The sequence below is a fragment of the Corylus avellana genome, chromosome 2 (genome assembly GCF_965113065.1).
Source record: "Corylus avellana chromosome 2, dhCorAvel1.hap1.2, whole genome shotgun sequence".
Classification (NCBI taxonomy): domain Eukaryota; kingdom Viridiplantae; phylum Streptophyta; class Magnoliopsida; order Fagales; family Betulaceae; genus Corylus; species Corylus avellana.
In genome coordinates this window covers 29926548-29952898 of record NC_142491.1, presented here as the reverse complement: position 1 = coordinate 29952898, position 26351 = coordinate 29926548, and the positions used below count along the sequence as shown (strand labels likewise).

Below are 26351 nucleotides of genomic sequence, written 5' to 3'. Positions count from 1 at the left end.
TAGTTTGACTTCATGCTTGAAAATGGGTGATGCAGTACCAAAACAATCGAAAAGCAAGAAAAGCAGTAGGAAAGGAATATAGAAAGCAGTAGCTGGTCCTTGTCTAAAAAGGTATGTTTGAGGTGAAGTCGTTCTATAAGGCCTTGTCCATTCAAGGTTGTGAGGTGTTCCCATGGAAGAGTATATGGCGCTTTAAGGTGCCCTCGCGAGTGGCATTTTTTGGGTGGACTGCGGCTCTTGGCAAAATTCTGACACATGACAATTTGTGAAAGAGGGGTATTGTGGTAGTGGAATGGTGTTGTATGTGTAAGAAGAATGGGGAGTCCGCAGATCATTTGTTGATTCATTGTGAAGTGGCTACTCGGTTATGGAACTATGTTTTTACTTTGTTTGGTATTGAGTGGGTCATGCCGCAAAGTTTCCTCGACTTGCTTGCTTGCTGGAATCGGGTGGGGGGTAGGGCTATCTCTAAATTCATTTGGAGGATGGTTCCTTTGTGCACCATTTGGTGTATTTGGCAGGAGAGGAATGCCTGAACTTTTGAGGATAAGGAGTACTGTTCGGTGGATGGGATGAGGCAGAATATGATATCTATGCTACACTTGTGGGCGTTGGCTCACCACCGTATTGATGTCCCGACTATGAAGAGTTCTTGAATATGTTCTCTTTGTATATTCCGTAGGGGTTTTTTTGTATGTATTTTTGCATTAGGGTTGCGCCCCTCTGCGTTTTTTCAATAATATTCACATTAATTATCAAAAAAAAAAAAAATTTAGAAAGCAAGGAAATAATAGCAAAAAGCAAGAAAAACAGTGAGAAAGGATTGCAGAATTAGTACCGAAGTTGTATTAAAGAGCAGATAGTAAAATTGGATCCAGAACTCGATTATCTTGAAACAACCTGAAAGGGCGCTTGACTTGCACATTGAACCATTGCATTTTCATGGGGTCGTAATAAAACCAACATCTTTGGAACTGATTGAGTTTTTCATTTATGTTTAGGAAATTCAGTAAGTTTGATGTTAGCTGTCATGGCATCTAATGTTCATTGATTTACCTCAGTATTGGTTTGGATAGCATGCATGAAATTCAGTGACTCCTCTTCAGAGCAGAGTCACATTTACTTTCAATAGACAATATTACAATCAACAAGCCATTGCTTCAGCCGAATCACTGATATATATATATTTTTTTTGATAAGTAAATATGATATAAAAGAGCGCAGAGGGGCGCAACCCACATACACGGGAAGTATAAAAGAGAGCGCCTAACAGGGAGAAAAATGAAAAAGAAAATCAGAGAAGCTAATACCTATAGGAGCTAGCCAAGCGGCCGTCCAAGAATACAAAGTAAAGAAGAAAAAATGAGTCAATTCCTCTATAGTCCTAGTGGAGTTCTCAAAGCATCTAGCATTCCTTTCATTCCAAATACACCACATAAGACACAAAGGGATCATCTTCCACACTACTGCGCTTCGAGAACTTCCTCCCGACCACCAACAATCGAACAAGCCCCTCACCTTGCAAGGCATGACCCAAAGCAGCCCAAACCGATCAAAAATAGTATGCCAAAGAACACTTGCGATCTCGCAATGGAGAAGAAGATGATCGACCGACTCTCCATTCTTCTCGCACATACAACACCATTTCACTACCACTAGGTTCCTCTTCTGCAGGGTGTCGTGAGTCAAAATTTTGCCTAAGGCCGCGATCCACCCGAAGAAAGCCACTTGCAATGGCACCTTAGTACACCAAATGCTCTTCCAAGGAAACACTTCATGGTCACATTTGGACAAGGCCTTGAAGAGAGACTTAACCTCGAAATTGCCTTTCTTAGACGAAGACCATCGAATACAATCCATAGAGCCTATGGATATCTTGTACGAGTACAACCGGTCAAAGAAAGAAGAAATCAAATCCATCTCCCAATCCTGTACTGACCGCACAAAAATGACATTCCATTCGACAACTCCATTCCTCCAAATAAAGTTATCCTTCACCCAAGCTTCTTTGTATCTGGCTATGCTGTACAAAGACGGGAAAGCATGCTTCAAAGAGGAGTCCCCACACCAAATATCATGCCAAAAACGAACTTTCGAACCCACCCCCACCTCATAACGAATACCTTTGGCAAAAAAATTCCAACCTTGCCGAATGTGCTTCCATAAGCCCACACCATGGGAACCCGAAACCTCCTTAGTGCACCAACCACCCTCCTGATCTTCATATTTAGCTTTGATAACCTTATACCATAGAGCCTCACTCTCATTAGCATATCTCCAAAGCCATTTACCCAAGAGAGTTTGATTAAACTGATGCAACTTACGAATGCCAAGCCCATCGTACTGAAGGGGACGACAGACTTGATTCCAATTTACAAGATGCAGCTTATGCTCGTCTCCCATCCCTCCCCATAAGAAGTCTCTTTGTACTTTCTCAAGTCTTTTAGCTATACTCATAGGAATCGGAAACAGAGACAAAAAGTAAGTCGGAAGATTAGAGAGCGTGCTCTTAATGAGAGTTAAACGACCTCCTTTCGAGAGATACATTCTCTTCCAACCTGCCATCTGACGCTTCATTTTTTCGGTCACATCATTCCACATAACCTTATCCTTATGCCCTGCCATGAATCACTGATATCATCAGGGCAGTTAGGTAATCAAACCTACCTAAAGTATACAACTATATTTCTCTCTACATTTGCTCCATGGAAAAATTTGTGGCAGTAGCATCATTCTTCAATTGAACCCAGCTCAGGAAGCATCCATATACTTGAAATATCAGGTGCATATAATCCACTCAAAGGTGCTTCTACATGTGCATTATTATATGAGAAATGTTATACACGCTCCCACTTCTTCACCCCCATTTCCCCGCACCCATATGTGGCTTTTAAAACCACTATTGAATTTGTGATTGATCTTTATTGGATTTTAATCCAATGGTGGTTTTAAAAGCCACCTATGAGTGTCGAGAAATGAGTGTGGGGAAGTAGGAGTATGTGTAGCATTATAGATAGGAGTTCAAAAATCACTTGGAGTTTATAACATTTTCTGCCAGAAGCTAATCTTGTTTCTACACATCCATGTCTTCTTTGTAAGCATAAAGGGGCTTGAATCCAAGTCCAAACAGGATCTAGGCCTTTTTATAGTCGCAACATATTAAGATAGTATTCTTGGGAGATGGATTGGGAGATGGATTTGGTTTCTCCTTTTTTTGATCGGTTGTATTCTTGCAAGGTTTCCCTAGGCAACGTAGATCGTATTTGCTGGGCGCCGTCCAAGAAGGGCAAGTTTGAGGTGAAATCGTTCTATAAGACCTTGGCCATTTCTAACCAAGAGGAGTTTCCTTGGAAGAGCATATGGGGTACTAAGGCGCCTCAGCGGGTGGCTTTTTTTGGGTGGACAGCAGCCTTAGGCAAAATTTTGACTCATGATATGCTTCGTAGGAGGAACATAGTGGTTGTGGAGTGGTGTTGTATGTGCAAGAAGACCGGAGAGTCAGCCGATCATCTTCTTCTCCACTGTGAGCTTGCAAGTGCTCTTTGGCACATGATTTTTCAGCGGTTCGGGTTGCTTTGGGTCATGCCTAGCCGGGTGAGGGCCTTTTTTGCTAGTTGGTGGTCGGGAGGTCGCTCTCGAAGCGCGGTTGTTTGGAAGATGATCCCTCTGTGTCTTATGTGGTGTATTTGGAATGAACGAAATGCTAGATGTTTTGAAAATTCCACTAGGACCATAGAGGAATTGACTCATTTCTTCTTCTGTACTCTTTACTCTTGGACGGCCGCTTGGCTAGCTCCTTTAGTGATTAGTTTCTCTGATTTTCTTTTTCATTTCTCTCCCTCCTAGGCGCTCTCAGTTTATACTTCCCGTGTATATGGGTTGCGCCCCTTTGCGCTCTTTTATATCATCATCATTACTTATCAAAAAAAAAAAAAACATATTAAGATAGTTAAAAAATGAAAAAGGTTTGCTATGAGGCTCCATTTTTTAGACTGTCATATTTCTAGCGGCACATGTGAGAAGAGTGGTGAAATGGGGTTTCTGTAATGATTTCATCAAGTGTGCACTCTTGCACGAAGGAAATTTGTCTATTTGCTAGGGAAAATTAAATTAGCAAAGCACCCACTACTAATCTCTCAATGGAGAATTTTAAGCCTTTCATGAGAACTTGCTTTCATAGGGAATTCTAAAAATGCTTACTTATCAAAAAAAAAGAAAAGAAAGGGAAATTCTAAAAATGCTTTCTGCCAATCAAAGCTGTAAACGTTCTCTAACATACCAACTTTGACAAAGTGAGACATCACATCAACCGGTACCGCAACCTGAAAAAATTTTCAAAATCAGAATTTGGCTTTGTTTAAACCTTTGGCACTGGAACCACATGCCTTTCCATTTTTCGCCTGAAGCTAATCTTGTTTCTACACATCCATGTCTTCTTTGTAAGCATAAAGGGGCTTGAATCCAAGTCCAAACAGGATCTAGGCCTTTTTATAGTCGCAACATATTAAGATAGTTAAAAAATGAAAAAAGGTTTGCTATGAGGCTCCAGTTTTTAAACTGTCATATTTCTAGTGGCACATGTGAGAAGAGTGGTGAAATGGGGTTTCTGTAATGATTTCATCAAGTGTGCACTCTTGCACGAAGGAAATTTGTCTATTTGTTAGGGAAAATTAAATTAGCAAAGCACCCACTACTAATCTCTCAATGGAGAATTTTAAGCCTTTCATGAGAACTTGCTTTCATAGGGAATTCTAAAAATGCTTACTTATCAAAAAAAAAAGAAAAGAAAGGAAATTCTAAAAATGCTTTCTGCCAATCAAAGCTCTAAACGTTCTCTGACATACCAGCTTTGACAAAGTGAGACATCACATCAACCGGTATTGCAACCTTAAAAAATTTTCAAAATCAGAATTTGGCTTTGTTTAAACCTTTGGCACTGGAACCATAGGCCTTTCCAGATGTTTATAGAATTGTCATTTCCTACAAATGTAAAGCCCCTGCAAAATTGTGTCTGCATTACATATTTTTCCACATTGGTGAATCCCCGTGTCTGAACATGCGAGAGTTCCTTCTGTAATATCGTGGATTAAACAGCCTATCTCGTATTTGTCATGTCCCCCCCTCCCTTCTCTTTCTCTTACTGGCAGTTTTTTGTGTATCCTGTCCCATTTCACATCTCTTTCTTCTTGTAGAGTTAATATCTTAATTTGTTAGGTGGATTGAAGGAAAGTAGCATGTTTCAATAAATATCCTATTTCTGTCCTACAAGGTTTATATTTATATTTTTTAGCATACTCATGTTTGTTTGTACTAATAACAATAATAAAAAATCCTTATGTTTGTTTGCAACACTTTTAGAAATTAAGGTTGAAGACATGGCATTGGGAAGCGGCTGATTTATTGTTTTGTTTTGTTTTTGGTTTTTTGTAACAGAGCAGCTCTTGGAGAAGAATTTAATGGAGAAACTGCCTTTGCAGATTCATTAGAAGCATTTGGTGGTGGCCAGGATGATCCTATTAGCACATCCATAGGAGGTTGTTGAGATCAATAGTTGTTTTTGCTTTAATTCCTTGTCTTTTGGAAAATGGTCAGTAACCAAAAGGTGCTTTTTTAGTAAATAATAGTAAAGCATTTGACTATATATTATTTATAAACACCAACCAAATTTTGTTTATAAACTATTCTTATTATTATGAATATTGCAATTGGAAAGACAATTAATTTCATTATTATTATTATTGTTGTCGATATTGTTATTATAACACAAGCTGTCGTCCTTGGATGAGATGGACTTGGGCTGTGGTGGATGGAGTAGGCAGCTCGTGTTCAAGCCGTCTCTATATGGGGACGTGTATCTCTTTAATGGGGAGGAAGCCTCTCTTTGCACTCCTCTTAGTTCCTATCCCCTTGCAGCATTGGAAAATTCTGGTTACTCAAGTTTGGAGTACTCATATTGGGTGTTGCAAAGAGTGAAGGAGACCCATTGGATTGTGGGGGTCTTGTGTGTGGGTTTTGAGGAGCAGTTTATGGCAATTCTGATAGCTATTGAAGCTAGTCGTAGTCAAAAGGTTTCAGCCTCCAGTTTTAAACTAGGGAACAAAGGCAGTATGGAGTTAACAAGATTATTGTTAAGATTCTAGCCAACAAGCTTAAGATGGTGGAGACGATTATTTCCAAGTCACAAAATGCGTTCATCCAAGATAGGTAGATCCTATATCCTGTTCTTATTGCCAATGAATGCCTTGATAAGTGGATTAAGATCTTGTGAACCGGGTGGCATCTGCAAAACGTACTTAGAAAAAGTTTATGATCATGTTAATTGGGTTTTTCTGTGGTACATGTTGAGGAGGTTTAGTTTTGGGGGAAGTGGTGCTCTTGGATAGCTCATTGTATTTCCTCTATGTGTTTCTTGGTTGTGGTGAATGACACTGGTTTTTTAGTAGTTCCTATGGCTCGCGACAAGGGGACCTTTTATCTTTTTTACTGTTTGTCATTGTGATAGAGGCGTTGAGAAGGATGATTTCTGTTGTAGTGAGTGGAGGTTTGTTGCCTAGCTTCTCTGTGGGGTTTAAGACTGATATCTCTCACCTTTTGTTTGTTGATGATACTTTGATATATTCTCTGTGGGGATAACCTAGGTCATCTACATCATTTGTGGTGCTTATTCTTATATTCGTATGGTTGATATTATGGGTTGAGGGGTTTCCTATTTGCCTTTGAAGTATCTTGGTCTACTGTTGGGGGACTCCTATAAGGCCAAGCATATTTGAGATGGTGTCATTGTGAAGATAGAGCGTTGTTTGGGTAGTTGTAAAAGAATGTATTTGTCTAAGGGTGATAGGGTTGTCCTTATCAAGAGTATACTTCCAATTTACCTACGTACTTCATATCACTATTTCCTCTTATTGCGGGTGTTGTAAATCGTATTGAGAAGATTCAACATGATTTCTTATGGGGTGGGTTAGGCGAAGAGTTCAAGTATCACTTAATAAGTTGGTATAAAGTTTGCTCGCCGATTTCTAAAGGGAAGGTTGAGGGTTCGGAACTTGCTGATGTTCAATCGTGCTTTTTTAGAAAAATGGCTTTGGTGCGATGGGCTTGAGAGAGAGGCTCGATGGAGATTGGTGGTGGATTCTAAATTTAGCAATTCATGGGGTGGGTGGTGTTCAAATGAGCTTCTTGGGGCATTTGGGTAGGGTTATGGAAGAATATTAGAAGGGGTTGGGGTAAGTTTTCAAGTCTTACCAAATTTGAGGTAGGAGATGGGTCTAAGGTTAGACTTTGGTATGATATTTGGTGTGGGGATTTGGTCCTTAAGGACGCCTTTTAGATCTATTTGGTATTCCTTGTGTAATGGATGCTTCTATTGTGGCCCTTAGGGAGATTTCTGGTGGTTCCATTCAATTGAACATTAGCTTTACTAGAGTGGCTCATGATTGGGAGGTTGATGTCTTTGCATCATTCTTCAAGGTGTCATATTTATTTAGCTAGAGTGAGACCGGAAGGTAAAGACAAATTGTTGTGGGTCCCCTCCAAAACAGGGATGTTTGTTGTTAAATCCTTCTACATTGTTTTTTTGATAAGTAATATTATATATCACAAAAAGCGCAATGCACCTCTAAGTACACACGAAAGTATACATAGGTAGCCCAATTTAAACCCAAAGACAAAACCCAAGAAGACCACATTGTTATGGATTGTAATGGTGGCTTTCGCTTTCTTTGGAAGAGTATTTGGCGGACAAAAGTTCATTTGAGGGTGGCCTTTTTTGCTTGGTCAGCGGCCCTAGGGAAGATCCTTACCATAGATAATCTTCGGAAGTGGCCAGTCATTGGGGTCGATATAGTGGCGGAGTCAAGGTTTTAGTTTAGGGGGGTAAGAAAAAAATTTAAAGTTGAACAAAAATTGATTAAAAATATTAAAGAATATAACTAACGAAATAAATAAACAATTCAACAAAGTCAAAAAAAAAAAAAAAATTAATGAATGAAAAAATTTAAAGTTATATATAATAGCATGCTTGTATTAGGTTAACTTAAGTTGAATAACAAGAGAATACAACAGTCCCCTTCTCCTCTTCTCCCTCTCTAAACTCCTACAAATCTTAACATGGTATTAGAGCCAATGATCCATGGTTTGCCAGTGGAGGATAAAAGATAGTGAGATGCAGTACCTGACTGAGCAAGAGTAGCAGTGGAAGTGGAAGTGGCCTGCTTATAGGCCAAGAACTGAGCATACTCATCTTTTGGAATGAAGATGAGATCAGAATCTGGAACAAGACTTGAACTAGCAGGGGCCATAATCTCAATCAGCAAAGAGGCCAAAACAAACTCCATAGAAATACAGCAAATAAATAACCTTAACAACCGAAAAACCCATTGCAACAATGCTGGAAAAAGGGCAAAAACCAGCTCAAACCAACGCCAATCAGTAAAATAATGAGAAAGAGGGAAGAACCAGTGGAAATATAGTTGAAACACCAAACAGGAACTTCATTGGAGCTTCGCTGGAAACAACCAAAATCACCGGGAACAGACAGACGACGCCGGTAATATCAAACCCATAAGCCACATAAGCTTTTCAGCAGGAACCTTCGCCGGAGACTCGTCGGATCTTTGCTGGAACTTGCTAGAGAAGATAGAACACTTCGGTCACTCCAAAAACAGTATCTGTAGTATCAAACGACGACCACAAGGCAGCGATTCAACATCAACTAAGCTGCTGCCGAAACAAACCAGGTTCTCTAATCATCACTGTGACCTGCCGGCAGCCACATACGTCACTAAACACCACAAACCAGGCCGGCCAACCACCATCTACCCTCAATCATGATTTGTGGGCATGAAACCCATTTTTCAAACTGCCACGATCAGTAGAACAAATAACAGAGAAAGGAAGAAAAAATTGATGGAGTGGGTATATGGATATTGCGTCCAATAAATTTTATTATTTTGTGACATTTGTGGATGATTTTTCCTGTATGACTTGGTTATTTTTAATGAAAAATCGCTTAGAGATATTTTCTGTCTTCCAAATTTTTCGTAATATGATTAAGACTCAATTTTCTCAGAAAATTCATATTTTGCGTTCTGATAATGTCAAAGAATACACATCTAGTTCTTTTGCCTCTTATTTATCTGATAAAGGCATTATCCATCAAACCTCATGTGCTCACACTCCACAACAAAATGGTGTTGCTGAACGCAAGAATTGTCATTTATTGGATGTTGTGCATTGTCTCTTATTTCATATGCATGTCCCCAAACATTTTTGGAGTGATGCTGTCCTCACTGCTAGTTATCTCATTAATTGGATGCCCTCCTCGGTCTTAGATGTTGCTTCTCCATATTCGCTCTTATACTCTTCTTCACCCCCGTTTGCCTTACCTCTCAAGGTTTTTGGGTGTGTTTGCTATGTTCATAATTTGGGTCCTGACTATGATAAACTTGATCCTCGATCTACTAAATGTGTCTTCCTTGGAATTCGCCATTAATTAGAGTTTAAGTTGCAATTCAAAAAATACACGATTTCCAAGTTGGTGTAGATTTCATTAAAAAGGGTTTAAAGTGGGCACAGTTTCTTGAGGGACAAGAAGTTAAATGGTGTCTTTGGCAAAACAGATCTAAAGCTCTGCGTTTTGGAAAAAAATAAAAGATTGTGTCTTCAACCTTCTTCTTCTTCTTCAACCTTAGTGCGTTTTGGCACACTAAGGTTCCTTCAAGAGTGGTTTTTTTTGCTTGGATGGCCGCGCTTGGGAAGACTCTAACCTTGGATAATGTTCGAAAGAGAGGTATTGTTGTGATAAACCGTTGTTCCATGTGTGAATCGGATGGGGAGTCAGTTGATCATCTCTTTCTTCATTGTGGAGTTGCGTGTATCTTGTGGAATGCTGTTTTTTCTCGGTTTGGTTTGTGTTGGGTGATGCCTGGTAGTGTCAGGGAGTTGTATGCTGGTGGGCGGGTGGCAAATCTCGTAGTGCTGTTGTGTGGAAGATGGTTCCTCTTTGTCTTATGTGGTGCATCTGGATTGAGAGAAATGCTAGATGTTTCGAGGACTCGTCTAGGAACATGGAGGACCTTATCCTCTTCTTCTTGTACACCCTTTTCACTTGGACTGCTGGCTGGCTAGCGCCCTTAGGAATCAGCTTCCCTGACTTTCTTTTTATGTTCTCTTCTTCTTTTTCTTCTTCTTAGTCACTCTCTTGTATACTCCCTGTGTACTAGGGTTGCACCCCTCTGCGCTTTTGATTAATATATCTTTACTTATTAAAAAAAAAACCTTCTTCTTCTTCAACCTTCGTATGACCTAATTACCAGAAGCTCTAAAACAATGGCAAAAAGAAAATCACAGTGGCACGTCTTACTCTTCTTGAAAAATGTTTTGCCCCCTCATTAGTAGTTAAGGGTGGGCAACCAAAGCATCCAATTTTTTATTTTACCAATGGTAAAGAGCTTTTTTGGGAGGTGAGGGGTGGGCATTTGCCCCCTCTCAACCCCCCCTCCCTTCGCCACTGGGTTGATTGATGTTGCATGTATAAAAGGAATGGGGAATCCGTGTACCACCTTCTCTATTGTGAGGTTGCTGTGCCTTGTGGAATGTTTTCTTCAGTCGATTCGGGCTGTCTTGGGTTATGCTTAGAGAAGTAGTCGACTTGTATGCTTGTTGGTGGACTGCTGGCAGCACTCGGAGTGCCGTTGTATGAAAATATGGTGTCTTTGTGCCTTTTGTGATGTTTATGGAGGGAAATAAATAACTGAAGTTTTGAGGACCGTGAGAGGACATTAGAGGAGATCAAGTATTTATTTTTCAATACTCTCTTGTTTTTCCTGTGGTGATTAGTTTTGATGATTTTTCTCTCTTTTGGCACCTATTTTTATTTTTTTAAGTAATAACCAGTCTTATTAAAAGCGTAAGGCGCCCCTAAGTACACAGTGCGTTTTTTCTCTCTTTTGGCTCCTATTGCATGGTGTTTTTTCTTGTATAATTCTTATGTATTTGAGGGCGTCTTACACTTTTAATAATATTTCGATTCCTTATAAAAAAAACAATCATTTTCCTTGCAAAAATTTATTGCCCCTTCTGTTTCAGTTGCAAAATAATTATCATTTTCAGAATTCAGATACCAAATGCACGAATTTGTATTTATAGGCTAATATACAATGTTGAATAATTGGCAATCACTTGATGGGTATTATTTTTAATATGAGGAGCTATAAAGTAATTCACCTGGTGCCTAGTTTCATGTTAAAGGGATAATGAGTTACTAATCTCGTTCAAAATGAGCTTTTATAGTACTGACAGATGCAGGATTCCTACTTGCTTGCTAAGTTGACATGACCAATATGAGGAGCTATAGTGTAATTTCCTATTTGTCTGGTTCGTTTGTTCCAGGTCCGGTCATATCCAAGTTTATAACCGCATTTCGGGAGCTTGCTACTCATAAAGAGTTTCTTCGTTCTCAAGTAAGTCCTCAAATTGCCAATCAATGAAATTGTTCTTTCAAATGGTGTTTAATAGTGTTTATTTTTTTGGTAAGTTCAAATGGTGTTTGATAGTATACGAGAGATGGCTATTATGTTAATATCAGTGAGTCCAACATGGCATTTAGCTTTCTGGCAGAGTATTGTTAAGTCATTAGACTAGAAGCTATTTTGCGTCACTTAGCTTCATATACGATCTTTTTAACATGTTTTTTATTTTTTTTTATTTATTTTTTTAATTTTTTTTAAGTAAACGGAAATTCATTAAAAAAGCGCAAAGGCACAACCCAAGTATACATGAAGTATACAAGAAATATATCTCACCATGAGAAGGAAGAAAGATCAAGAAAATCATGAAAGGTAGAAATATTAAAGAAGTCAAAGATAGTTGTCTAGTGGTAAAGAGTGTTGAAGAAAAAAGTCATTAGTTCCACCATCATCCTCTTATGGTCTTCAAAAATTATTTCTTTCCCTCTAATGATACCACATTAGGCAGGACGTGTTGGGCTTGACCACCTCATCTCCAGCCTTCACTACCCTGGTCCACTTCCAGCCTTTCAATACAATGTTTGACTTCCTTTTTTAGGCTAAAAAAAAAATCCTTGAGCATAAGTCCAATTTTTTTTGCAAATCCTCTCTGGGATCTTCACCTCTAATAGAGCTAGTGGAAAAACTGGATTGCCTTGGCACTGCACCCGGCGCATCTCCGGCACTCACCACCCCTCCCCACCGTACTCTAAAATTTAAAAAACCCACACTGCCTTGCAATCAAAGGTGGTTTCTGGTGACTGCCCTGCCCCTACCAAGGTCCGCGTACGACCTTTCCCCTCCACCCTCAGACGGAGCCTTCTCCCCGATAACGGATGATCTGCTGGCCACTGTGCTCAACCACAGACCACCGATAGCTTGTGAGGAGGCGAAACTTTGACCCCTGAATAGAAAATGATTGTTTCCTAGAGGCCAAAAATACTTGTCCCATACAATAATCCTGGAACAAATTTTATGCGATTGAAGGTACGATCTGAGAAATCAGTAAATATTTTTTTCATTACTCTTGTGCCAAAGAATGTTGGTTCCTTTCCATACTCATCCCTATTTGGGTAGGGAGCCTCCTCAATGGATAATTCGTGTTGTTCCCTGGAAACCAATTGAGATTAATGTTCCACCAAAAAAAGGGTTTGAGCTCAATGAGCCCCCTACATATAAAGCATATCAACATCAAATTTCCAACTTGGGCAAACATTATTGTGGATTTCTGTCTTTAGTGGTCCTATGCCTCTGTCCTACACTTGCTTATGCTATTAATGATACTTCCAACAAAATTTAAATGAAGAACCCAAATAACTTTTTGAAGCTTAAATTTGTCAGCCCAACACTTACTTAAGTCAAATAAGCAAACATGTTATTATTTCATTGGATTCTATGAAAGGCACTTCCATATCTCCTTAGCAATTGAAGGCCAATGCATTTTTACCCTCGCACCAAAAAAAATAGAAACGAAAGAAAAGACAGAAAAGAATAACTTTTACTCAACTTATCAAAAAAAAATAACTTTTACTCATTACAGTATGATGGGGAAAGGCTAAATTTTTTGTCCTTTTTGTTTTCTGTTTGAAATGTATATTATATTAAGTTGACAAATCTTTGTCGCAGGTAGAGCATGTCTTGATTGATCGCCTCATGCACTTTATGACTGTTGATCTAGAAGATGCAAAGGTAGACTCTTGTTCATGTACAGCTGTTGTGAAAATCACTATTTTGGTAGTTGATACAGTCCTTGCAGCATGACTCCTGTAGATGGTGATTATTTTTCTGGATGATATTTACTCTGGACTAAGAATTGCTCCCAACTCCAAGGGGATAGCTTAATTAGCTAGGAAGTACACCTCATGAAGTGGAAGTCATTAGTTTAAACCTCCCATTCCCCCTTCTCTTGGGGGCCAATTGCTTAAAGAAAAAAAACATTAAAATTGGTCATGAATGCATAAAATTTAGTTCTGATTCTGATTTTTATTATTTTGGTCTAAGAAGTTAAAAATAGAAATATAATGTATTGGATACTAATGTATTGGAGTTGTAGTTTCTATTATTTATTTCGATAAGTAGAATAAAAAGTTTCATTATATTGAAAAAAATTGTTGCTAATGATCTCTAAGTCGAATGTCACCTCTTCCCTTGTAAGAACAAGAAGGAAGCGAGGTCATTGGCTCAGAGCTCGTTTGGTTGTGTGTTCAAAACTCAATTAGTCGTGGATTCAAATCTATCTAAGAAGAAGAACAAAAAAAAAAGCGAAGGCTGATGGGAAGCTTTTCCACAAAAGGAAAGAGCCACTGAAGAGAAGGAGGGAAAGAACAAGAAGTTCATTTTTATCAGAGGGGTACTTTCTTGAGAGTATTCTATTTTTCCTTCCAAATAGATTGTAAAAGTAAAAGAGGCAGAGAAGATCATTTTGCTTTCGAATGAACTTGAACTTTTTTTATTATAAGTAATTGACCCTAAGAGAGAGAGAGAGAGAGAGAGAGAGAGAGAGAGAGAGGGGATTTGAACTAGTGGCTTCCGCTTTATGAGGGTCTTAAGTCGATTGAGGCTACCCCTTGCGGTTTCAGCTGAACTTGAACTTATATTAGTCTTAGCCAAAAAACAGAAGGAAATATCTGAGTTATAGGACACCATATGAATATATCCTACAACTTTGAGTAACATGTCTCAAATAATAACTTTACTTGCTGAAATGCTACCAATCAATTGTTATTGTGATGGTGATTGCTTAATACACCGGAGTTTTAAGTGTTACTGTGATCTTTTTATAGGTTGGGTACCATTGACTTGGTAAAATGTGCCTACTTGATAAATTAGCCTTAATAACATAAATTATGGTGTGTGTGTGGTGGGGCTGGGGGAGAAAGGTAATTAGCTGATATCCCTTGAGCCATTTTTTGTACGATATTTTATTCAAATGGTGAAAATTGAGTTATCTTTGATACTGACTGTATTTTATCTGTTTTATCTATGCTGCTTGGTCTTTTTTATTGAATATTTAAAAAAAAAAAAAAAAAAAAAAAAAAAAGTTTCTCTTAATACACTAATTCAACATGGTTAGATAGGAATTATCCTCTTTAGAGGCCAAACATTAAATCTATGGTTGTATGACATCTGAGTAGACCTTTTGGTTTGGCAAGAAGTGTCCGTGGCAGATTCTTATGTGCTAGTTGAGAGAATGGAGAGGTGAGGGTTGAGGGCTATTCCGAGTTTGTGCTTAACGTGATGGGAGCCGCTCCTATTTTGGGGTTGTCTTTTGGGGGTGATGAGAAAAGACTCATAGATCTTTTTTCTGTCATTGAAGAGGGTCAGTTTCTTGAAGATGAGGCTTTTGCTTCTAAACTTAAGGGGAAGAGGGAGCTTAAAAATGTGATATGCTCCATTAATTTTGATGCTAATGGCAATGGCTCTAGTCGGGGTATAGGTAGGACTAGAGCCTGTTCTCCGGGTTTAGGGCTTTTTTAATTTTTTCTTTTCTACCATTCTCTTGTATACTTCCTGCGTACTAGGGTTGCGCCCCTTTGCGCTTTTGATATGTAACATTACTTATCAAAAAAAAAAAAAGAAAAAGATTCTTAGGTGCTAGTAGTCATTTTAGTGTAAATGTAGCCTCTATTTAAGTTTGTTGTGAGGTTTGCATGAAAAACATTAGAGAGAAAGAGGAGGCTTGGACATCTTAAGTAACCTACCTCACACATCTTATGATTTAGTCTTTGAAAAATATAACAATGACCAAAATACCCACGAACCCTAACAAACTCTTTTAACACTTCCCCTCAAGCTGGAGCATATATATGATATATCATATTACCTAGCTTGGGACAAATAAACTCCCGGTTACGATGTAAAGATTTTGTAAACATATCATCTAATTGGTCTTCAGATTTAACAAATGGTGTAGATATATCTCCATTTAGTATTTTGTCTCGGAAGAATGACAATCAGCCTCAATATGTTTGGTCCTTTCATGAAAAACTAGGTTAGATGCAATATTTTTTTTGATAAGTAATAATGATATAAAGCAAAGCGCAGAGGGGTGCAATCCACATACACGAGAAGTATAAAGAGAGCGCTTAAGAGGGAGAGAAATGAAAAAGGAAATCAGAAAAACTAATCTCTAAACGAGCAAGCCAAGCGGCCGTTCAAGAGTAAAGAGTAAAGAAGAAAAATGAGTAATTTCCTCTACAGTCCTAGTGGAGTTCTCAAAACATCTTGCATTTCTTTCGTTCCAAATACACTACTTAAGATAAAGAGGGATCATCTTCCACACTACCGCGCTTCGAGAACGTCCTCCCGACCACCAGCAATCGAACAAGTCCCTTATCCTGCAAGGCATGACCCAAAGCAACCCAAACTGACTAAAAATAGAGTGCCAAAGAGTACTTGTGATCTCATAGTGGAGAAGAAGATGATCGACTGACTCTCCGGTCTTCTTGCACATACAACACTCCACTACCATAAGGTTCCTCTTCCGCAAATTATCGTGAGTCAAGATTTTGCCTAGGGCCACGGTCCACCCGAAAAAAGCCACTCGCAGAGGCACCTTAGGACGCCAAATACTCTTCCAAGGAAACATCTCATGATCAAAGTTAGACAAGGCTTTGAAGAGCGACCTAACCTCGAACTTACCCTTCTTAGACGAGGACCAACAAATACGATTCATAGTACTTATGGAAATCTTGCAAGAGTATAACCGAACAAAGAAAGAGGAAACCATATCCATCTCCCAATCCTGGCCCGGCCGCACAAAAATGACATTCCACTCGACAACCCCATTCCTCCAAGTAAAGTTATCCTTCACCCAAGCTTCTTTGTATCTAGCAATATTGAACAGGGACGGGAAAGCATGCTTCAAAGAAATTTCCCCACACCAAATATCATGCTAGAAACGAACTTTCGAACCCACCCCCACTTCAAACCGAATACCTTTGGCAAAGGAGTTTCAACCTTGTCGAATATGCTTCCATAAACCCAACCCATGAGAGCCCGAAACCTCCATTATGCACCACCCACCATCTTGGTCTTCATACTTAGCTTTGATAATCTTGTACCAAAGAGCCTCACTCTCATTCGCATATCTCCAAAGCCATTTCCCCAAGAGAGCTTGATTAAACTGATGCATCTTTCAAATGTCCAGGCCACCGGAGCGCAGGGGACGACAGACTTGATTCCAACTTACAAGATGCAACTTAGGCTCATCTCCCATCCCTCCCCTCAAGAAATCTCTTTGGATTTTCTCAAGCGTTTTTGCTACACATGGGAATTGGAAACAAAGACAACAAGTAAGTCGGAAGATTAGACAACGTACTCTTAATGAGAGTTAAATGGCCTCCCTTAGAGAGATACATTCTCTTCCAACTTGCCATCTGACGCTCCATCTTTTCGATCATATCATTCCACATGGCCGTTTCCTTATGCGACGCCCCAAGAGGCAGACCCAAATACTTCATAGGCATATCGGCAACACTACACCCAAGGATATTAGCTAAAGCCCCAATGTTCTCCACCTCACCAATAGCCACAATCTTTGACTTTCCCAGATTAACTCTCAACCCCGAAACAGCTTCAAAACATAAAAGAATGAGGCGCACATACCGGATTTGCTCGAGAGAAGCTTCACAAAAAATTAGAGTATCTGCAGCAAATAACGAGTGAGAAACCACCAACTTCGAGAAGACCCTATCTCCCACCGAAAATCCAGTCAAAAGGCCTTGGTCAACCGTCACATTTACCATCTTACTCAAGGCCTCCATAACAAGGATGGAGAATCTTACTGAATTCCCCTCGAACTGTTAAAGAAGCCTTCAGGAGAACCATTCACAAGGATGGAGAATCTTACCGACGTAATACACCACTCTATCCAAACCCTCCACCTCTCGCCAAAACCGCATCGATGCAGCAAATACAAAACAAAGTCCCAATTTACATGGTCATAAGCCTTTTCCAAGTCCAATTTACAAAGAACACCTGGCACCCCTGATTTCATACGACTATCCACACATTCATTTGCAATGAGCATAGAATCTAGGATTTGACGACCCCTGATGAAAGTATTTTGAGAGTTGGAAATGATCTTACCCAAAACAGTTCTCATCCTATTGGCGAGTACCTTAGAAACAATTTTGTATACCCCTCCCACCAAGCTGATGGGCCGAAAATCCTTCATCTCCACCGCATCCGCCTTTTTCGGAATCAAGGAAATAAAAGTTGCATTCAAGCTCTTCACCAATTGACGTCTACGATGGAACTCAACAAAAACCGCCATAACATCATGTTTAATTACACCCCAACAAGCTTGAAAGAAAGCCATGGAAAAGCCATCTGGGCCCGGTGCCTTATCACCCTCCATACCTTTTACCACCTCCCATACCTCCTTTTCCTCAAAATCTCTTTCTAACCACCTATTATCCTCCTCATCAATGGACAAGAAGGGCTGGTTATCCATCCTAGTTTTCCAAGTGCTTTGTTCCGAGTATAAGCTTTGATAATACTGCACAATGTGATCTTTTACCTCCGCTGGATCGTCAAATAAGACACCATTAATACGAAGCCTTTCCACACGATTGTACCTTCGATGAGAATTAGCCACCTTGTGAAAAAACTGAGTATTTTGATCCCCTTCCTTGAGCCACAAAGCTCTCAATTTTTGGCGCCAATGAATTTCTTCACACAACAATGTATTCTCCAATTCTTTCGACATATTCGCCTTTCTAATCTTCTCCTCTTGAACTAAGCCTCTCGATTCTGCCAACTCATCCAACTCCTGAATTCCACCCAACAATTCCTTCTTTTTCCTCCCAATATCACCAAACACCTCCTCATTCCACTTTTTCAGATCTACTTTAAGGGATTTCAGCTTCTTAGCTAACACAAAACTAGGCAAGCCTTCAAACGAATAAGACCTCCACAAAGAACTAACCTTGTCAACAAAACCTTCGGATTTAAGCCACATATTTTCAAATTTGAAACACTTAGTACCTCCGTAGGGAGCCCTACAGTCCAATAATAAAGGGAAATGATCGGAGAGCAGGCGTTGAAGTCTTCTTTGTGACACCGCTGGGTAATGATCTTCCCAATCCGAGGAGAGCAAGAACCGGTCAATTCTAGACCAAATCTCATTCTCTTGATTATTAGACCAAGTAAATTGACTTCCCATCATCGGAATGTCCACCAAATTGTTCTCTGATATGAAGTCCGAGAAATCCATCATGCCAGAAGAATAATAAGAGACTAGAGCGCTCAGTAGGAAATCAAACAATATTAAAATCCCCACCAATACACCAAGGGGTCTCCCACACATTCATCAAACCAGCTAGCTCTTCCAAAAGGACCCTTCTCTCGACATCATCATTCGGACCATATACCCCCCCAAATGCCCAAACCAAATTATCCTCCACATTTTGAAAGGAGCACGCCAGGGTGAAAGGCCCCACACACTCCTCCTTACACTCAATCACCCTCCTATCCCACATCAGTAACATCCCCCCCGACAAACCATTAGATCCCTTATACATCCACCCCACATGTTGACCTCCCCAATGACTATGGTCCACTTCACTGGAAATAGCCTCCATCTTAGTCTCAATCAAGCACACTATATCTACTTTCCATTCTGTCAAGAGACCCCTAATCCTCAGCCTTTTTTTGAGGGCATTCAACCCTCTTACATTCCATATAACGATGTTAAGCTTCATAATCCACCAATCGACCCCTCCCTCGACCCCTACCTTGCATAGTTTCCATCTGGCCCCTTTCAATAATATGAGAACAACCTGACTCCTTTAGCTCCTTAAATCCTTTAAGAGCAGGATCATTGGCATAAAAGCCTCCCAAATCAAAATCAAACTCCACTCTAGAAGCTTCAATAGAATTGAACAAACCCGCCAACTCCTTCTTTTTCCCTTCATCAGATACACCAATTTTAGGGCAACACTTGAGGCATATTTCAACTACCTAGCTGGAGGAATCCTTCTCTGACCCTAATTCCTCCATCCCATCTGTTTCTGAGATACTGTCTGTGCCTAATCCAGGCCTAGTAAACTCCATCACCGGCACACGTTCAACACCTTCCTGTCCAACAGGAAGCGACGATCCCAGACTCAATGCCTCCCCCTGGGGAGCCTCCAGCAAACAGCCCCCTACAACCACCCCAGTATTCAGACGAGACGAAATTTCCGACAAAAATTGAACCCTGGCCGAGCCCAAGCCCTCCCCAGCCTCGCCCGGTCTCCAAAGGACACTTCGGCGAGCTCTGAGAATTCTCCGGCGAAGATTGCGTTTTCGGCACCCTCTGAGTAGATGTCGGCTTCGACCCATGGATCCCTTTCCCCTGCCCACCAGCCGAAGAAGAAGCTTCTAGCAAGCCCACCAGTGCTGTGTCCCAAACCTGCGACCCAGTCTTCTTCCTCCTAGAAGTCAACAGAGTTTTACCCTTATCGGTGGGCTGAGCCGCGATCGCTGATCTTAAAGGGTCCCTGTTGTTGGGCTTCTCACCAGCCAAAAACCCATCACCGCCCTAGGCAGAAGAGTCGAAAACCACCGTGGGTGCTCCTCCATTTGCTGACCCAGACCCACCTCCCGCGGGTAGGGCCCTTCCGGCCAAAGACGACATGCTTGCCGAGCTTGCCATGGATGGTCGCAGGCCCTTTGGGGCTTTCTGTGTCTCCAGCATCGGAATCAAGACGTCTGAGGATATAAATCCTTTTGGTTTAGTGTGATTTGGTCTATTGTTAAAGCCCACGCCTGGGCCCAAACCACCTTTGGGCTTAAAAGCCACTTTCTTTTTCACCTTAAGCCTTTTAGTGGTTTTTGTAACTTTGCCCTCCAGCCCAATCTTCTCCTTCCCTTTTGATGCTGATTTCTGCTGAACAACCAATTCTCTAACTCCCTGCCCAAGCCCATTGTCCTCTTGTAACTTAATCACCAAATCTACCTTTGTCAGCCCCACGTCACACTCCCATTTCAGTCTTCTCAACGACTCCCTAACGTTGAGGAGCTCGAGACTTGCATCAGAGTAGGTCTGCCCAGCATGGCTCCCCTTCCCCGCCCGTCCCTTCATGTGGTCAGGACCTGAAAACGATGCAGACCACGTCGCAGGCATTTGGGAACTACTCGCTAGATCTCTAAACAACACCCCCATTCTATCTCCATCCTTCAAACTGCGCGTTCCAGCCTCTGCAGGTCCTTGGACCGACCTTGCCGGACAGTGAAACTCCGTCGGAACCACCCCGGAATCACCTTGAAACCTCGCCGATACATGGGTCTTCGTTGGAACCCGCGCTTGCTTTCCATAAACATGGACTTGCCTTTCCATATCTACAGGAGCTTCTTTCAGCCACCTTGGGACCTTGGCTACCGGTTCTGGAAAAGAATTGAAACATTCCTCTGTTGGCTTCAACGATAACCTCAATGTCTCCGCGTAACTCCTCCTTTCCTTCATCACCTTGGCGCTCTTGCCTTCCCTGACCACTCGAAGATCACTGACCGCTCGATGCTCATGGAGGGATGAGTTTGCCATTCGCATTACCACGATGAAACGTTCCCACCCTATCCCACGACGTCCTTCTGGAATGATGACCGAGCCGCATCTTCTTCTACCATCAAATTCCTCCACCGTCAGAAAATATCTATGCCTATTAGAGCATTTCTGAGCGATAATTCTAGGGTACCCAGCTCTAGATTGATCCCAAAAGACTTCAGAGTTATCCACTGCCACCAATTCCTCCACTATTCGCACCAACCAAGCTAGCTCATCCTTCTGCATGAAAATGGATGTTTTGAACCTTTTACTTCTCTCAAAAATCCTCACCCCTGACGCCCCTTCCTTAAGCAACACTTCAAAATCCTTGGACTCCACGGACCAACTTCTTGATCCAGCCATGACGTTCACCAAACAGCTAAAACTATCCCGACCAGCTCTCACGCGCCACCCACGCGCCGACACTCAGGCGGAAGTGGATGAGAGAGAAGAGAGTGGCATACTATCACAAAATTAGATGCAATATGTAAAGCAACTTTATTATCACAAAATTATAGGAGAGGTGTAGGAGCTGAGAACCCAATCTCTTGAAGAAAATGTTGTAATCATGTAAACTGAATAGTAGTATGAGCCATTGCCCTGAACTTTGCTTCAACATTAGATTGCGCCACTAGTGTCTGTTTCTTATTCTTCCAAGTTAGAAGATTTCGCCTAAGAATGTGCAAGGAGTAGCAGACCGTCCATTTGAAGGAGAATCTGCCCAATTTGCATCAGTAAAACTTTCTGCCTAAAGATGTCCATTCGGTCTCTATACTATCCCAAGACAAGGGCCTCTCTTCAAATGCCGAACACTACAAGTGGCAGCTTTTATTTTTTTGATAATTAATGTGAGTATTATTGAAAAAGCGCAGAGGGGTGCAACTCTAGTGCAAATATATACAAGAGAACCTCTACTGAATATACAAAGAGCACATATTCAAGAACTCTTCTATAGTCGGGACATCAATATGGTGGTAAGCCAACGCCCACAAGTATAGCATAGAGATCATATTCTTCCTTCCTCACCCCATCCACCGAACACTCCTTATCCTCAAAAGTTTGTGCATTCCTCTCCCGCCATATACACCAAGTGATGCACAAAGGAACCATCCTCCAAATAACTTTAGAGCCCCCCCCCCCCCGGCGATTCCAGCAAGCAAGCAAGTCGAGGAGCCTTTGCGGCATAACCCACTCAATACCAAACAAAGTAAAGATATAGTGCCATTGCCGAGTGGCCACTTCATAATGGATCAATGAATGATCTACAGATTTTCCATTCTTCTTACACATACAACACCATTTTACTACCACAATACTCCTTTTTTGCAAATTGTCATGTGTCAGAATTTTGCTGAGAGCCGTAGTACACTCAAAAAATGCCACTCGCGGCGGCACCTTAGAGCGCTAAATACTCTTCCATGGAAACACCTCATAAGCTAGAATGGACAAGGTCTTATAGAACGACTTCACCTCAAACATACCTTTTTTAGATGGGGACCAACGAATCTGATCTACATTACCATGATCTTAGAAGAGTACAGTAGTTCAAAGAAAGATGATATCACATCCAACTCCCAATCCTAGACGGATCGCACAAAGATGACATTCCACTCAACAACCCCATTCCTCCACATAAAATTATCCTTCACCCACGCTTCTTTGTACCTTGCAATACTAAACAAGGAAGGGAAAGCATGCTTCAATGGCTGATTATCACACCACGTATCATGCCAGAAGAGAACTTTCGATCCTAGCCCCACCTCAAACCTCACACCTTTTGCAAAAGTATCCCATCCTCGTCTAATATGCTTCCACAAACCCACACTATAAGGCCCCGACACCTCCTTCGAACACCACCCACCATCTTGATCTTCATACTTAGCTTTTATTATCTTATACCAAAGCGCCTCGCTCTCTGTCGCATATCTCCATAGCCATTTCCCCAAAAGAGCTTGGTTGAACTTATGAACATTTTGAATGCCTAGACTACTGGCCCCTAAAGGACGACCAATTTGGTTCCAGTTAACAAGATGCAGTTTTTGTTCATCTCCCATTCCTCCTCATAGAAAATCTCTTTGAATCTTCTCAATCCTATTGGCCACACTCATAGGAACCGGAAACAAGGATAAGTAATAAGTCGGAAGATTAGACAACGTACCCTTTATAAGGGTTAACCGACCTCCCTTTGATTGGTACAATTTCTTCCAACCTGCCAACCGACGTTCCATCTCCTCTATCACACCATTCCACATAGATGCAGCCTTGTATGTAGCCCCTAATGGCAAACCCAAATACTTCAAAGGCAAAGCCGCAACACTACACCCAAGAAAATTAGCCAAAGTCCCAATGTTTCCCACTTCTCCTATAGCAACCATTTCCGATTTACCAAAATTAACTTTTAGCCCTGAAACAACCTCAAAGCATAAAAGGATAAGGCGCACATAACGGATTTGCTCAGGATATGCTTCACAGAAAATCAAAGTATAATTAGCAAATAAAGAATGAGAAACCACCAAATCTGAAATGACCCTTCCTCCCACAGAGAAACCTGATAATAAACCTTGCTCTAGTGTTGCATTCACCATCCTACTCAAAGCTTCCATAATCAGCACAAACAGTAACGGTGAAAGCGGGTCCCCTTGCCGTATTCCCCGCGAACTATTAAAGAAACCCTCCGGAGTTCCATTTACCACGATGGAGAATCTAACCGACGAAATACACCACTCTATCCACTCCCTCCATCTCTCTCCGAAACCAAACTGTTTCAGTAAATACAATAAGAACTCCCAGTTAACATGGTCATAAGCTTTTTCCAAATCCAGCTCGCAAATAACACCTGGCGCACCTAATCGCATACGACTATCCAAACATTCATTAGCAATGAGCACAGAGTCTAAAATTTGCCGACCACCAATTAAAGTCATTTTGAGAGTTAGAGATGATCTTTCCCAATACAGTTTTCATTCTAGTGGCCAGAACCTTGGGTAGAATTTTAGACATCCCTCCCACCAAGCTAATAGGCCGAAAATCCTTCATCTCCACCGCATCCGCCTTTTTCGGAACCAAGGACACAAAAGTTACATTCAAACTCTTCTCTAACTGCTGTCTTCGGTGGAATTCAGAAAAAACAGCCATACCATCATGTTTCACCACAGCCCAACAAGATTGAAAAAAAGCAATGGTGAACCCATCCGGTCCTAATGCCTTGTCACCCTCCATGCCTTTTACCACCTCTCAAACCCCCTTTTCCTCAAAATCTCTTTCTAATCAATTTTTCTCCTCCTCATCAATGGACGAAAAAATTTGATTCTCCATTCTAGGTCTCCAAGTACTTCGCTCCGAATATAAACTTCGATAGAATTGCACAATATGCTCTTTTACCTCGGTCGGTTTATGGGACAAAGCACCATCGATACGTAACGGTTCCACATGATTATACCTACGATGGGAATTGGCCAACTTGTGAAAAAACCGAGTGTTACTATCCCCCCCTTCTGCCATAATGCTCTTGATTTTTGTCGCCAATGAATTTTCTCGCACAACAAGATATTCTCCAGTTCTCTCGACATTTAGCCATTTTAGTCTTTTCTTCCTTTACTAGTCCCCTATTCTCTGCGAAAACATCCATTTCCTGGATACCTTCCAACAACTCCTTTTTTTTCTCCCAATATCACCAAACACCTCGTTCCATTTTTTCAAATCCAGCTTAAGGGATTTCAGCTTATTAGCCAAAACAAAACTCGGTAAGCCATCAAACGTATACGAATCCCACCAAAACTTAACCTTGTCAACAAAGCCTTCATGCTTTAACCACATGGGACCTCCCACACACTAGAACGCTCACTAGGAAAACGAACTATATTAAAATCCCCACCAATACACCATGGGACCTCCCACACACTCATCAAACCAGCCAACTCCTCCCAAAGGATCCTCCTCTCCACATCATTATTCGGGCCATACACCCCCCCCAAATGCCCATTCAAAATGGTCCTTCGCATTCTGAAAAGAACAAGCCAATGTGTAACACCCCATACATTCCTCCTTTTTCTCAACCACCCTCCTATCCCACATCAACAAAATGCCTCCTAGCGCCCCATTGGCCCCCTTATACATCCAACCCACTTATTGGCCTCCCCATAAATTGCGTACCATCTCCTTGGATATAAAATCCATCTTAGTCTCGATCGGACACACAATATCCACTTTCCATTCTTTTAAGAGACCCCTAATCCGCAATCTTTTCTTGAAGGCATTCAACCCTCACACATTCCATGCAATGATTTTTGGCTTCATAAACCACCATGTTGACCCCTCCCTCTTCCCTTGCCTTGCTGGACTTTCGACAAGCCCCTATCATAATTTACGAAGCAATCTAATCTCTTAAGCTCCCTACTTCCTCTGGGGGTACGAGCATTGGTGGAAATATCCTCCAAATCTATAACTAGCTGTTTTCTAGCATCTTCAATATCCTTAAATAACATCTCCATTTTATCCTCTTCCCCCTCACATATCACTCCCACTTTGGGATAAAAATCTATACAACTATCAATTATCAATTACCCAGCTATTGGAGACCTTGTCTGGAATTTTCTCCTCCAAACTTGCTTCCCCATTCCACGAAATTACCCACCACCAAATTCCCCTCGGTTTCCACCACACATGGACTTGACCCATCCTCAAAAGATGACCCTACCTTCAGAGAAGTCTGTCGGAAGCTTCTGCACCCCCCTAGAGGGTTGTCGCACCTCACCATTCTTTGCAGCTTCGTCAGACTCTGTTGGAGAATGAGCGGTCTCCAGTGCATTGTTTCGGCTTCTCTCCAAGCTACCCTCCACCACCAGATTTTGATCCAAATCCGCCCTGGAACGCTGCCCCTCCATAATTTCACCCATATCAGCTTCCTCAGGTGCTATCGGAGGCGTGGAGAACACCTGCCTCGCTTCCAGCGAACAGTTGTGGCGGGCATGCTTCTCGCTGCTCCGATGACTCACCGGACTTTGTTGCTTCTGCTCCATATCCTAACTGGCCTTGTCAGAACCTACCAAAACTTGCCGCTCCTCCATCGAACTTCTCCAACAATTCTCCAGTACTTTCTCCCTCTTCGGCATCTTCTTTTCTGGGCTGTCTGGGTCAAACTTTCTGCCTACATCTGGGAGAGACTACAGCGCACTACTCCGGCTGGTCTCTGGTGACTTCTCTGGCATCGGCTGGACACGTCTCACCCTCTGCTTCACCCACCAAAATGCCCCTGCCCTAGGCTTCCTTCGATAATAAGTTTTGTTATAGTATTTGATGGGCTGCCTGCAGGAAGG

The 26351-nt window shown here is 41.4% G+C and overlaps 1 protein-coding gene across 2 annotated transcripts in view; it reads left to right on the top strand.

Annotated features, from left to right (window-relative positions):
* Positions 1–26351, top strand: part of LOC132175155 (ADP-ribosylation factor GTPase-activating protein AGD4) — a 71206-nt gene that overhangs the window by 7721 nt on the left and 37134 nt on the right. For both annotated transcript variants that reach the window (XM_059587011.2, XM_059587003.2), the window contains exons 3-5: positions 5434–5534; positions 11392–11462; positions 13134–13196. In XM_059587011.2, coding sequence (XP_059442994.2) covers positions 5434–5534; positions 11392–11462; positions 13134–13196 — 235 coding nt within the window. The remainder of the gene's footprint in view (positions 1–5433; positions 5535–11391; positions 11463–13133; positions 13197–26351) is intronic.